This window comes from Siphateles boraxobius, unplaced genomic scaffold (assembly GCF_051911475.1).
Source record: "Siphateles boraxobius isolate OS27281-9 unplaced genomic scaffold, OSU_SipBor_1 25, whole genome shotgun sequence".
NCBI lineage: Eukaryota > Metazoa > Chordata > Actinopteri > Cypriniformes > Leuciscidae > Siphateles > Siphateles boraxobius.
In genome coordinates, this window is record NW_027508866.1 from 7663726 (window position 1) to 7678957 (window position 15232).

The following is a 15232-nucleotide window of genomic DNA, read 5'->3' on the forward strand; positions in this document are numbered from 1 at the left end:
CTCAGTTTGTAAAAAGAAAAAAGAAAACTGTACTGAAATGCACTTGTAATGGAACGGTATGGGCAACTGTTTGCCAATAGACTTTTATTGCAATTGCATGTTTTGCTTTTACAAAGTTAGATCACACATTTCTTGGAAATATTTTTAAACATTTCCCAAACCAGTCTTCCTTACTTAACATGATATAGAACCAAATCAGTTGCTTATTGGGATAGTCCACCCAAAAATGAACATTTTGTCATTTACTCACCCTCATGTTGTTCTAAACCTGTATGAGTTTCTTAAGAAGATATTTTAAAGAATGCTGGTTTTTCCTACTATGGAAGTCCATGGGGTCCGTCAACTGTCTGGTTACCAACATTCTTTAAAATATCTTCTTTTGTGTTCAACAGAAGAAAGAAACTCAACTAAGTAATGACATTTTAACTTGCAAACAGATTTTGTCACAGGTCCTTATATAGACGAAAATTAAATGAACTTCTAGAAAATAACTACAAAAAAGTGAATTATTAAAACAGATTTTATTAAGAACAAAGAAAATTTGTGACAGCTCACAAACATAAACAAATAAAATCATTGTTGCATAAATAATAGTTTAAGGATTGCACAAACCATAATCAGATCCCAGTCGTTGGGAAATGAAATTTAACTAATAAAAATGAAAGGACTGAATGATTAAAGTGGTAACGGGTTCCAAGTAGACATGCGCACCTCATGCGAGGGCCAGCGGGGAGAGTCTCTGTAGCGCCTTCTAGTGGTCGGACGCCTAAACTGAAAGACTGGAGAGGAAAGATCACCAGGCAACCTGTTACATGTGTCATTTTCAAAAATCACACTATCTCGTGTCAAAGAAGCAAAAGGTGGAAACTCAAATGGAGGACTGGCATTTATCCATGAGGGGGTTTCCTTGTCGCTTTCGTGCAAAGGAGAGACTTGATCCGTTCTGAAGTCTTCGACTGAACTTGAGTCTTCAAAGAGATTCAATGGCATCATCTGCTGGAAGAACATTGGAGATGCAAAATCAGGTGTAAGAACTACAGGAGGAACATTTAAATCTTCACGATCGTCTTCCTCATGACCACCAATGTGACACTTCTGATCCAACAGTTTATGAAGATCAAGCTCCTTGACATTTTGCTTGCACAGGAACAGACATTCAGTTTTCTTCATTGCAGACAAATTCGGATCTTGATTTGGGTTTCCCAACGAGCTCAGAGAATCCACGTCATTTCTTGTCTGATTTTGGAGGGAATTTTGTGACCTCTTGCACATCTCTTGATGATGTAAATCATTAATCGGTTCTTGATCGACCGACTCCACACCTGAATCAGGGCTAGCGTCGCACATTCCTATGAAAGCCTGATTTGCAGGGGGAGATCCCACAGGACTCCGCTCTGGTGGTCTCTCAGATACGCCCTCATGACTGATGGAGCGGCCGAATCGGCGTGCCCCCTGCCTCCGAAGGCGCGTGGCTCCTCTCTGAAGGGATTCCTGCGGCTTCTCCTGGAAATGAGGTGCTGCTCGTGATGTCCGGAGCAGCAAGGTCAAAGCACTAAAACCTCTAAGTCGCTCAGCCACGGACAAACGCTGATGGGGTCTTTTGAAACCAAGAGTTGAGTCTGTCACCTTGTCTTGTTTATAATTCTTTTGTGTTTTGATGCTTCCTTTTGTCTCATGCACTTCATTGAAACCCACCTTCTTCTCCGTGGTTACATTCCTTTGCTCATTTGAAAGGGTCAGACTTGCAAACATCGGCCAGACACTCTTATCAATCTCAGTTTCAGCTCTACCAACTTCCTTTTCCAAAGCAGGGATCTCATCAGTACACGACTCCAGCATCACTTCAGGTAGGCTTATGGATCTACGAGGACGAGATCGGTTCTTGGAGCGGTTCTTATCTTTTTTGGACTCTTTACGTGACGGCTTCACCTCTGGCTCATTCTCTATTTCTGGGCTTGCATTAATTTGAGACCGTTCATTTTGAGTCACAGATTGTATTACCTCACATTCTCCTAACCGCTCAAAGTCCTCAACTTCAAGTACAGTCCAGCATTCATCGTCACATGGTTCTTCACGGTCCTGTCTCTGCATGAAAGATGCTTCAGATCCCATTTTTAGACAGTCATCAGGGCTTTCAGCAAAACTGCAGTTGAGAAGATCCGGGTCATCGTCCACCTCATTCCCAACAACAACTGCATGATACAAAAATGTTTTATTTGAACGAAAGAAAATAAGAAAATATGAAAAGATTTGAAGTATACAATAATGTCAATGATAGTGATGAACTAGCATATTGGCCAGATGTTTATTGAATCGGTAAATATTGTGTAAGAAACAGACTGACATGTAACTTTTACTCTGTAGCGCTCAAATTGAATTCATGTACAAGTTGATAAAAATGATAATCAAAAATCAGTCAAATTAATAAAATTCTTCCAAACCTGCTCCTGGTTCATCAATGACAATAAGAGGTATCCTTGGAGACATATCATCATTTATAAGTGGTGAATCACTTTTACAGTCAAGCTGTTCTTGGTGTTCTTCTGAACAATATTCAGGGTCTTTATGTGTTGGTGTCACTGAAAGCTAAAAATATCAAACCAGGTTAACAGAATGAAAAAAATAAAACAAAAAAAGTAAAAACTACTAAAACCTGGTTAGAACAAACATACTTGGTTACTGTTGTTTCCACTGGACACAGTAAAAAATCGGAGAGATCTTTTTCTCCGATGCACCTTTTCTTCTTGTGTTGGAGGCCTGAAAACCCCAAAACATACACAGATAAGCCTAACTGCTACTCTTTGTAGATTAAATATCATCCCCAAATTAGTATTACGGAGTAGAGGGCAGTCATGATACAGTACCCAAGCAATTTCCGCTGTTCTTTGGTGTGGCTTCTCTTCTTGGTGGTGAGAATAGTATCTTCTTTACTACACTTTTCTTTCAGGGGACTATGACTGCTTACAGATTCTAACAGATTTTTGCAAAGCAACTTTCGGGTATCAATATTCTCCAACAATCATGAGATAAGCTGGTAAAATACACACATAAATAGACTGACCTTCTGGCTGAGTGATAGCTGTTGACATGTCCTCTCTTAGGTCATGCAGAGACCGCCTGATCAATAGTAAACACACAAGCACAGAAACATCTGGGATGAACATCTTTTGCAAAGTAGGCTATAAAGTCATCTGACAACCAGACAAAATGGATATTTATGTATCAGATAAGCCAAAAATGTACCTTTTCTTCGCAGATCCTTCAAGTTCAGGAAGTGATTCCTCGGTGGCTTTACGTTTGACTGTAACTGGTGATTGAGGAGTAGGGCATTTTGAGAGCGGAGTCACTATAAAAATTAAAGAAGCATTTTTTTTTTTTTTTACTTTTGCAGTTTAAGAAAATAACAAATAGGAAAGCACCTACCATGCACAAATATAGTGGCTCACCTGATGTGACATCTAAGACTATTGGTGGTCCAGTGGGAGTACGACATGGCTTCAGTTTGGAAAAAGCATCTACGAATATTTCTGAAACAATATTTTGATAAAAATGTACATTATCATTAAAACTGAAAGAAAGATATGCTAGGATTTTTTTTGTGCCCATAACATAAATCATTAAATACTTTACAAGTTTGAGGTCTGGAAAAACAGTAAAATTGTGAAATATCATTACAATTTAAAATATTAGTTTTTAATATTTTAAAATGTGATCTATTCCTTCAGAAATGTATTCCTTTATTCTGAAATGCTGATTTGGCCCTCGGGAACCATTTCTTATTATTATCAATGTTGAAACAGTTGTACTACTTAATATTTTTGTGAAAGCTGTGACTTTTTTTCAGGATTCTTTTATTAATAGTCATAATTTTTTTTCATGTTTTTTTAATATTATATTGCAAAATCAAAGATGACACCGTATATAGGATAGGGGGGGGACCTAATAAAATAACTTTTAAAAAAAACAGAATACTTGGGGGGTGGTGGCATGACCACCTTAATTGTTTGTGATGAAGTATGATTCTGGTCTTCTTTTTTTGTTGCATTGTCAAAGGCTCTTAATATTTCTGTGAAACCCTGCCCAATAATTGCAATTTTTGGATTACTCCCTGTTGATGGCTTGTGTAACAAGCTCCATGCTAAAATTATTGCTTTTGACGCATTGGTAGCCAGAAGACGAATATTGTTACATTGGAAATCCTCATGCCCCCCTCCTAAATTGTCCTGGTTAAAAGGATACCTTTATTGGAGATTTGATTTCCTTGTCACGTTTTCCATGTATGCCATGCATATTTGACATTTAAGAATCTGCTCAATAAAAAAAAAATCTACAAAACAAACAAACAAAAAAAAAAAATCTCACCACCAACACTTCGCCTTCGTTGTCGTCTCAGACTTCTGTAAACACTGAGTCCTGTCCTCTTACTAAACATAGCGCCACCTGCAGGAGAGGGTGCCTCTGTTCCCCCTGTTGCTTTTAAAGCCTCCAGCACACATGATGGAACAACACCTGATAGACAAAGTTCAAACACAAGTACAAGCTCAGTTTACTCCAAATAAGTAGGTCAATCTGATGCTGTACCCAAGAGAGGGCAGGTTAACCAATCGCTCATTCAAATCTCCTACATCTTTACCAATACGTTCTGCATGAAGAATGAGTGATTTGATCACTGATGTCAGCTGGTCTAAATGTTTCTCGGTGTCCAGAGTGAGTTTGCAAGGTTGACAATGAAGCAGGTTAGGAGCAATAACAACGGCCAGGCTACTCGCATCCATTCTATTCTCGCTGCATCTGATCAAAGACATGAAGATAAGGAAAATAGGACCAAAAATGAGCTTGTGTATTTTCTGTACATCTATGCAAAAGTGTTTTTAGCATGCTGTCAATTACCACAGACAATAATTTCGACTTGAGAGTAAATATTACAGAAATTATTCCTTTAAAATTTGCACAGATCCAAGGAAAATAAAAGACTCAAATTGACATTACAAGCTGCAATCAAATGTAAAACCTCTCTGCAGCTTGACGCAGAAAGGTGCAGAGGTATCTGAGTGCACGAGCGTGGGATGAAGGTAACAGAGCTGTAATGAGCAGAGTTGTTCTGTTTCTCGCTCCCTCCTGGTCGTGTGTCATCTCAAGCCCCTGGGCCTGAATCAGAGGGATCTGGAGGTCTGTAGGGATGAGAGGAGACGGCAGCTCACGCAGGAACTGCTTGATGAGAGAGGCGACGTCACAAGGCTGCAGGAGGTCTGTGTGCGGGGGAAGGAAGACTGTCTTTCCCTGCTCCAAATCTGCCTATGAAATAAAATCATTTGTTGTTAACCTTTCCTTACAGATCATTTTAAACACGTGTCAAAAGTGCTATTTGTATTTTAGATGTGCACTGCCAGTAAAAAGTTGTGTGTTTTTCAAAGGAGGAACTTGTTCTCAACAAGGCTGCATGTATTTAATCAAAAAATATAGTAAAAACTACAATTTTGTAAAATATAACTACAATGAAAAACAATCATTTTTAACAATTGTAATTTATTCCTGAGATGGCAAATTGTGACAGTCTTCAGTGTCACATTATCCTTCAGAAATTATCCTAATTAATATAAATAAATTCAGCCTTGGTGAGCATAAACATTTTAAATATAATCTCATTTATTCCAAACTTTATACCAGAATTGTAAAACTAGTGGTCGGAAAATACAGGTGTAAAGGTCAAAACGGGTACCTGAAAAAAATATTGCCATCCATCAAAACATGAAATAGGCTACCTGTATAAATTTAACACGCACAACTACATAGGCAGAGTGGTAAACTATAACCTGTCAAAGCCATAGTGATATATGATAAATGTGAAGGAATTTACCCTTAGAGCTCGGATACGACTCAGGGATCCGGTCTTCCTGAAAAGACCTTCTGTATCCAGATGTTGTGACAGATATCCACAGGCCTCCACCAAGAACCTGAAAACCAGCACTTCAGATGCTCTCATGTGGCATACAAACGCAGGCTTCTGTCTCTCAATCACTGTCATGCTGCTCTCCTGAACTTCAATTTTATTTTTGATTATCTGAATTTTAAAACAAACAAGATATGTTGATAAACATACTGAGGTAGTGTACCGCCCATGTCAGAGAGTTGATGTTGAGGGAGCAAATGCATGTCACGTCCAAAAGCAAAGCGTTGTGACGAGCTCTCCTGAGAGACAAATTCAAAGTAGGTAAATGATAGAATATTTTAAGCAACAAATAATTGCCCGTCGTTACAAGTTTTTTTTTTTTACCTGACTAAAAATTTGTTGACAGTTTGAATCTCCATTCAGAAAGTTCTTCCAGTTTTTCACGCGGATACCGACAGCTTTGAGCGCGTGAATGATCGCCACCACGCGCAAACGCTCCTCTGTTAAACCAGCCATTATTTTACGGTCTGAACACCACAGAAACGTTCAGTCTACTGTGTAGATTCAGAATGTTTTGTTTAATTGGTTGTTATTTACTTGCACAGTAAATTCATGGAAACGGTAAATTTGGCCTATTAGTACGGCGGTGGATGCGGAGACGACGTTTTCGTATGAACCGCCTGAAATGATTGGTGGCAGGTCGTTTCCGCTCATCTGCACGTATGCAAATGAGCCAACTTTATTCAAATAAGCCAATGTGAGGTTATTTTTTATTTTATTTTTTAGCTTTACTGGAATTGACTAATGTTTTCCTTTTATACTTATTAAATAAAAATATTATCTTTAAAATATTATATTATCTATTATCTTTAACTTTTTTGCAATACAGATTAATTTTACTAGCGTTACCTTTTATGCCGTAAAACGGAGGGTAATTTTTTTCTTTAATCAAAAGTGAGAAAACTGTAAAAAATATTATAATACACACAAACAAACTAAATTATTGTTGTATTGGTTGTTATTTAACCCTATGAAAATATTAAAATATAAACATTACACAAATATATTCAAAAATTTGCATTTTTCAGAAGTAATATTTTTATTTTTATATATATTCTAATGTGATCAATATCTCGTTGGTTGGTAATTCTCAAGAGTTTTTTTTTAACAATACATTTATGCACGTAACTGTATGCATTAAAGCTTTTAGCATTTTTAAAAGAAATTACTCATTTAAAGTCATTTTAGGGGAAAACATTTAGCAGCAATATGATTTAAGCACCATATATAAAACGAAAGGTTTCTATCTGTTTACAATGGAATCACAATGCCATTTTAAGACCAAAGCCTTTGTAAGACACCAACTAATGCTATGGAAAAGGTGAATTAAAAACATAAAACTGGATGTTTATATATTTAAGAGGTTTTCAGAAAGCTGGGTAGTTAAGCTTGCCAAAATATTGGGGGGGGGCTTTTAATTAATGATTCATGCAGGCAGTACCCCCTTCTCAAATAACACAAATCTGGAGCAGACTTGAAACTATCATAGATCTTTAATGTACAGGTCCTTCTCAAAAAATTAGCATATTGTGATTAAGTTAATTATTTTCCATAATGTAATGATACAAATTAAACTTTCATATATTTTAGATTCATTGCACACCAACTGAAATATTTCAGGTCTTTTATTGTTTTAATACTGATGATTTTGGCATACAGCTCATGAAAACCCAAAATTCCTGTCTCAAAAAATTAGCATATCATGAAAATTAACCTAATCATCTGAATCAACTAATTAACTCTAAACACCTGCAAAAGATTCATGAGGCTTTTAAAAACTCCCAGCCTGTTTCATTACTCAAAACCACAATCATGGGTAAGACTGCCGACTTGACTGCTGTCCAGAAGGCCATCATTGACACCCTCAAGCAAGAGAGTAAGACACAGAAAGAAATTTCTGAACAAATAGGCTGTTCCCAGAGTGCTGTATCAAGGCACCTCAGTGGGAAGTCTATGGGAAGGAAAAAGTGTGGTAAAAAACGCTCCACAACGAGAAGAGGTGACCGGACCCTGAGGAAGATTGTGGAGAAGGACCGATTCCAGACCTTGGGGGACCTGCGGAAGCAGTGGACTGAGTCTGGAGTAGAAACATCCAGAGCCACCGTGCACAGGCGTGTGCAGGAAATGGGCTACAGGTGCCGCATTCCCCAGGTCAAGACACTTTTGAACCAGAAACAGCGGCAGAAGCACCTGACCTGGGCTACAGAGAAGCAGCACTGGACTGTTGCTCAGTTTTGCATGTCATTCGGAAATCAAGGTGCCAGAGTCTGGAGGAAGACTGGGGAGAAGGAAATGCCAAAATGCCTGAAGTCCAGTGTCAAGTACCCACAGTCAGTGATGGTCTGGGGTGTCATGTCAGCTGCTGGTGTTAGTCCACTGTGTTTTATCAAGGGCAGGGTCAATGCAGCTAGCTATCAGGAGATTTTGGAGCACTTCATGCTTCCATCTGCTGAAAAGCTTTATGGAGATGAAGATTTCATTTTTCAGCACGACCTGGCACCTGCTCACAGTGCCAAAACCACTGGTAAATGGTTTACTGACCATGGTATTACTGTGCTCAATTGGCCTGCCAACTCTCCTGACCTGAACCCCATAGAGAATCTGTGGGATATTGTGAAGAGAAAGTTGAGAGACACAAGACCCAACACTCTGGATGAGCTTAAGGCCGCTATCGAAGCATCCTGGGCCTCCATAACACCTCAGCAGTGCCACAGGCTGATTGCCTCCATGCCACGCCGCATTGAAGCAGTCATTTCTGCAAAAGGATTCTCGACCAAGTATTGAGTGCATAACTGAACATAATTATTTGAAGGTTGACTTTTTTTTAAAATTAAAAACACTTCTTTTATTGGTCGGATGAAATATGCTAATTTTTTGAGACAGGAATTTTGGGTTTTCATGAGCTGTATGCCAAAATCATCAGTATTAAAACAATAAAAGACCTGAAATATTTCAGTTGGTGTGCAATGAATCTAAAATATATGAAAGTTTAATTTTTAATCATTACATTATGGAAAATAATGAACTTTATCACAATATGCTAATTTTTTGAGAAGGACCTGTATATATATATATATATATATGTGTGTTTGTGTAGGAAATGTAAAATCTATGACATCATTAAGCATTATTTAAATACCTCCAAATCACTATTCATTTTGTCAGACCTGCATATTACATATTCATTTTCTGTTTACTGTGTACTTCTTTGTCTTGTAATTACATGTGTAACATATGTTTTTTGTACCTCAACGCTTTTTATCTTGGCCAGGTCGCCATTGTAAATGAGAAAGTGTTCTCAATGTGCTCACCTGGTTAAATAAAGGTTAAAATAAAAAAATAAAAATTTTGAATAGACACATGGAAAGAGACTTGAATGTGAAAGTGTATCCTGGATTGAAAACAACAACAACACTGACAGCCGGTTTACACTGAGTTTTACATAAATAGAAATGGCTCTTTCACATGGATTTATGAGTCACTCAAATTGCATTCATTTATAATAAAAACAAAACAATAAACAAGTCAATAATATAATCTCATAGCAAAATAGCAATATTTTGAAAAGAGTGAACTGAAATGTAAGGATGTATATAGTTGGTAAACAGACCAGTTTTATTGATGGCTGGATTGACTTTTAATATGCATCTTTGAACATGATGAAAACACATGTTTGGGAAATCCTGTTGACATACAATGACTCAGCTTTATAAATAAAGGACATTTCACAGGTAGTGTGCCTCAAGCACAGATCACTTCATGTTTGAAACAAAATCTTCTCCTTTCTTGATGGAGCCCTTCAGTTCATCCATGGCTTCAGCTACCAGCTTCTCCTCAAACGCAGAGATCTTGCCAAGGCCAAGGTTCTTTTCAATGCCGTTTTTCTGAGAAAAGGAAGAGAAATTAGAAAGAAAAAGAGTTAATAAACAAAGACAAAAACACAAAGCCTGTTTTACCAGGTGGTTGTTGTCCCTGTGACCTTGTATGATCTGAACATAAGATGAAGTAACATCAAAAGAGGGTCTAGCTAGATTTACCCCAAGCAGGAGAGGTGTAGAGAAGTATTTGCACTCCGTTTCCTCAGATCTCACAAATGCACATTCAACAACACCCTCCTTTCCATTCATGGCGTCAAGAAGGGAGAACGTGAACCTGGCTCCAGCGTAGGCCATGGACAGAGTGGCAGAGCCTATGAACAGACACATTTAGGTTTACAGATACAAATTCATATTTCAGATCTTGTAAATTGTATTTTTAATGTGGTATTTGAAAAAAAATCTAAATTAAGTTTCTGCACAATTAAAAAAAGATGCCAGCGACATGAAGGAACCACAGCCTAGTCTGAGAACTTGATGCAATCAAAAAACAAGCAATCAAACAGCATCTAAAACCGCAGTTCTCACCTGCACCAGCTTTAGCTTTCACAACCTCAGTTCCTGCTTCCTGGATCCTGCCTGTCAAAGCAGACAGCTGATCTGCAGGGAACTCAACCTTGGGTGTGCACTGAAAACAACAAGAATACACATCAGCTTTATCATTTCATCAAATAATCTAAACAACCCGTCCGAAAGAAAAACTGCTGTGCAATGTGACCCCAAAAAAAAAAGTGAAGATATTTTACATTTACAGTACAGGATTGTAGACCAATGAGAGATTACATAGTGAGCAATGAAGCAAGCCTCCTACAAAATAGGCTGCCAAAAACTTGGATTGACATGAAAGTTAAAGCTTGAATTGGTAGTTATTGTAATGCAATAATGCTCAAAATGCTTATTGAATAAGTTATCAGTTATGTAGTAATACAGGTTCTCCTCACCTGTGAAATGAGAGGAATGATGGTCTTTCCTGCATGACCTCCGACCACTGGCACATTGACTCGGGCGGGATCAAGGCCCTGGAAATATTGCAGTAACCGTGACAATGAAATGACTGTGCAAATGTATGTTCTGGTGATGACATTAAAGGGATAGTTCGGCCAAAAAAGGAATACGCCGACTTCCATCACCCGTGAATGCGCGTTGATCGTTGCCGGAAGTAAGATATTTTCATTTATAAAGTTTTAAATATGTATATTTTTACGACAAAACCGCACGGATTACCCTCAGAAGGCCTTCGTTTGTCCCCCTGGAGCCGGATGGATTACTTTTGTGAAGGATGTATGCACATTTTGGAACTTGAAGGAGGTGGACCCCATTGCTTCACATTATATCCACTGAAGGGTCTAAGACATTTTCTTAAATAACTGAAAATGTGTTCGTCTGAAACAAGATTGACATATGCATCTCGAACGGCTTAAGGGTGAGTAATGCATGGGTTAAATATCATTTTTGGCCGAACTATCCCTTTAAATAAATAAATCTGCATCTATTGAGTTTATAGAACTTACTTTGAGCTCAGCAACAAAAGTATTTGCTCTGACAATATCCAGTGTTGTCACACCAAAGACTCTGTTGGGGTTGTAGACGCCATGTTTCTTCATCACCTCTGATGTGATGGGAATAGTGGAGTTCACCTGAAATTCACAATGAAGTTTAATACAGAACTTTTTTTCCTATGTGAACAATTATCAACTATCTTAAATGGACGGTACAAAGCATACATGCATGTAAGTGTGTGTGCGTGTGTAGATATGTAGTGCTATACGCCCTTTTGACCTTTGAGCAGTTATAAAGTAATATAACAGCAATGCACCGATCTCTCCGAGACTTTATACTTACAGGATTTGCAATGATGCAGATCATGGCCTCAGGGCAGTGACGGGCGCAGGCATCAGCTAGTATGGCCACAATAGTGGCATTGGTGTTGAACAGGTCGTCACGGGTCATACCTAGAAAAAGAACAATCTTCAGAAATGAATAGAAATCCATAAGAATTTCTCATTTATAACTGAGCCCAATTCTATCCCCAAGCCCTTATGATTAAACCAATCAACATTTGTTGTTGATTATCCTATTTTGCATTCACACAAATGTTGCCATTCGATGCTGACTATAAATGTGCTTAAAAAACAAACAAATCAGAGATATTAAAAAAAATATATATAAACACCCACCAGGCTTCCTTGGCACACCAGCAGGGATGACAACAACCTCACAGCCTTTCAGTGCAGCACCCAGCTGATCTGCTCCCATGAACCCTGCAAGGCAAGACAGTGAACACTATAGCAGACCAATTTAAAGCAAAAAGCAAAAAACAAAACAAAAATTGGTAGGGTTTAAGCATTTGTGAAGTCTAGCACATGTTACCAGATAAAAGTAGGTTGTTTCAACTGTCAAGTTTGAACATTTGAATTTAAAATTATGGGTTAAAAAGTTACCTGGATGAATCGTTCACAAGATTAATAAGATGCATTTGGAAAATACAGTGAATTTTCAATTCATGGCAACTTTGAAATAATAAACATGATTTCTCTGCAAATACTAAAAAAATCTAATTATAACCATCAGAACCAAAACCATTTCTGTACCTGTGACATGGGCTCGGGTCTCAATGTGACTGAGGTCAGAAGCCACCCCAGGAGTGTGGGCAATATCGTAAAGTGACAGCTCGCTCACTAGAGGGCTGTTCTTCAGTAGGAGGGACAGGGGCTGCCCGATGCCCCCCGAGGCACCCAAGACAGCTACTTTCGCATTGTTCTGCAAGGAGGAAAAATTGCAACATGTTACACAATTGCAATATGTGCTGATCCACCCTACTTATATCAGTAAAGTGTACTTTGACTCAATAGGCCATTAAATTAACTGCTTTGTATTGTTGTGTGCAATATATATACACAGATTTAAGAGGTATCATTAATAATAACTTGGTTACCAAAAACTGTTTAAAGGGTTAGTTAACCCAAAAATTTAAATTCTGTCATTAATGACTCAGCCTCATGTCGTTCCAAATCTGTAAGACTTTCGTTCATCTTCAGAACACAAATGAAGATCTTCTTGATGAAATCGGAGAAGAGCTTTTTGTCCCTCCATTGACAGCTACGCAACTACCACTTTGAAGCTTCAAAAGGTTCATTCAGAGATCGTAAAACTAATCCATATGAATTGAGCGGTTCAGTCCAAATTTTCTGAAGAGACTCGATCACTTTATATGATGAACAGATTGAATTTAGGCTTTTATTCACATATAAACATTCATCAACTTACACATTAGTTGTGGTAAACAGAAGCTCAAGCATGTTAATTTGACGTGCGAGAACCAATGAGGTTCATTCCTGTGTGTTACGCAGCACGTTTGAGGTTCCTCAAGAACCAATGAGGTTCAATTGAGCTTGATCAGTGCTTAAATGAGAATAAAAGCCTAAATTATATCTGTTAATCATATAATCGAGTCTCTTCAAAAAATTTGTAGTAAATCGCTCAATTCATATTAATTAGTTTTAAGATCTATTTATGAAGCATTAAAGTGGTAGTTGCATAGCTGACAACCGGGGGACAGAAAAGTCTTAGATTTCATCAAAAAGATCTTAATTTGTGTTCCAAATATAAACAGAAGTCTCAAGGGTTTGGAACGACATGGGGGCGAGTAATTCACTTTCATTTTTGGTCCCTTTAAATAAATAAAAATTAAAAAGAGAACAACCTTTGAATGCAAATGTTAAACATCCATTTGCGTGTCTATGAGTTTACAAATGGAGGTCACACATACATATTTTTTAACTGGACCTTGGGACTTTTGCATTCTGGAAAGAAATACACCAGTAGGAATTTTTACTACCATTCATGCAGAGAAATGGGAGAGTTTAAACCAAGTGATTAAGGACTCTGTAAAGTGTTTAGACACTACAAAGGAAGTCTGTATGCCATTCGAGTGCGTTTAGTGCGAGTTTATGGAAAACAATTTTATTAGTCTTATTCTATAGGCAACTAAACGCATGTATTGCAATGTGTTAAGAATAAAAAGGAATGCAATGTGGGTGTGATGATGTATGGGGAATAGAAGTACAAGCCTTATATAGCCCAAAGTTTTGTTTCATAAACATATCAAATAGTGAATCATCGCAGTAGCGCTTTTGCCTTTTTAAGCCAACACAAAAGCTGCATTAAGCCTGATCTCTCATTACAGATCAAGGCACTTTGTAGTACTTGCTACACCACAAGCTGATTACAGTAATGACCTTTCAAAGGGGGTCGAGTCAATGCGATGCCATCTCTAACCTGGATGTTCGCACACAGGCAGAGGCAGACTACACGAGTTGGCAAGGTCGACTAAAAACCTACTCATGGCGGACAGCAGGATTTCAACTGGATACTGGATTCATGATTAAGAAATCACAGTCAGTGTGCTGGCTAAATGCCAAGCAAGGTAACTTCTAGGTTACCTGGATGCAGGTTCTTAACTTAGTTTCAACTGTATTATTGTAGTCTATGGATTATTAAGGACCACGAATAAATAAAGGAAAAAAATAAATTTAGTTTTAAACTCAGTTTGACATGTTAGCGTCAATATACACTCATATACATCACGTAGGCTAATGTTAGCGCACTTGCATGGTAACAAATATGACCGTTTTTACCTGGGAGGAAGTGGACAAGCTTCGGGCGAGGGTGGCTGATGGTCTAGCGATGCGGGAGAACATGTTGGCTTGATATTCAGTAAGTGCTTGCGGTTTTAAAATTAATATTTGATATAGAGCCCCTCCTGACTGTGACTCCAACGTCCTCTAACAAGACAACCGTGTGAGAAGAACAAGTCTACGATGCAGCCAAGCTTTGTTGACGCTATGACATACTGGCCTTCTCTGATTGGTGTAGCGGTGTGTATGCAGAGCTATGATTGAATAGAAATTTTGTCAGTCATGTTAAATGGGGCGGGGTTTACCACCGCTTACTCTTCAATGGCTGATCACAATCTGGCGATCGATTGGTCCGTTTGGATGAAACGTCATAGAAACTTTTTCAGCCCTCTGAATTTTTTTATTACTATTTAAGGACAAAAGTACAAAGTTTATACAATTTAAAAAAAAACTCTTTTATTAAACTTTTTTTAAACAGTAATAATTGCTCCTGGCCTATTAAGAATTTAGTTTTAAAACTGAATTTGTCTAGGAGCATGATTATTCTAAAATTATACCCTGGCCTGAAACATTACATGTTGGAGAATAAAACAGGTCTCTTGCTATATTTTACAAAGCCTGGGACAAAATGTTTGTGAACTATTATTATAAATATAGATTAGTAAAGTCTAATGTAGTGTAAAGTCTGAATACTGTACAGTGTAGTGATATAGAGTATACATACTGTGCTGAGCCTGGCTATGTTTTCTGCATGCAGAGTAATTGGATGA

The 15232-nt window shown here is 37.9% G+C and overlaps 2 protein-coding genes across 2 annotated transcripts; both read right to left on the reverse strand.

Annotated features, from left to right (window-relative positions):
* Positions 1-504: 504 nt before the first annotated feature.
* Positions 505-6590, reverse strand: LOC143749787 (uncharacterized). Its single transcript, XM_077242310.1, has 13 exons — positions 6275-6590; positions 6101-6189; positions 5858-5954; positions 5012-5295; positions 4634-4791; positions 4363-4509; positions 3447-3527; positions 3244-3346; positions 3062-3117; positions 2865-2970; positions 2673-2757; positions 2442-2586; positions 505-2192 (listed from the first exon to the last, which is right to left on the reverse strand). Exons 1-13 carry the CDS (start codon positions 6404-6406, stop codon positions 676-678), a joined length of 3000 nt encoding a protein of 999 aa, XP_077098425.1. The 5' UTR covers positions 6407-6590; the 3' UTR covers positions 505-675.
* Positions 6591-9542: 2952 nt separating this feature from the next.
* Positions 9543-14671, reverse strand: mdh2 (malate dehydrogenase 2, NAD (mitochondrial)). Its single transcript, XM_077242311.1, has 9 exons — positions 14463-14671; positions 12417-12585; positions 12003-12086; positions 11668-11777; positions 11337-11462; positions 10767-10844; positions 10354-10453; positions 9988-10139; positions 9543-9834 (listed from the first exon to the last, which is right to left on the reverse strand). Exons 1-9 carry the CDS (start codon positions 14523-14525, stop codon positions 9703-9705), a joined length of 1014 nt encoding a protein of 337 aa, XP_077098426.1. The 5' UTR covers positions 14526-14671; the 3' UTR covers positions 9543-9702.
* Positions 14672-15232: the final 561 nt, after the last annotated feature.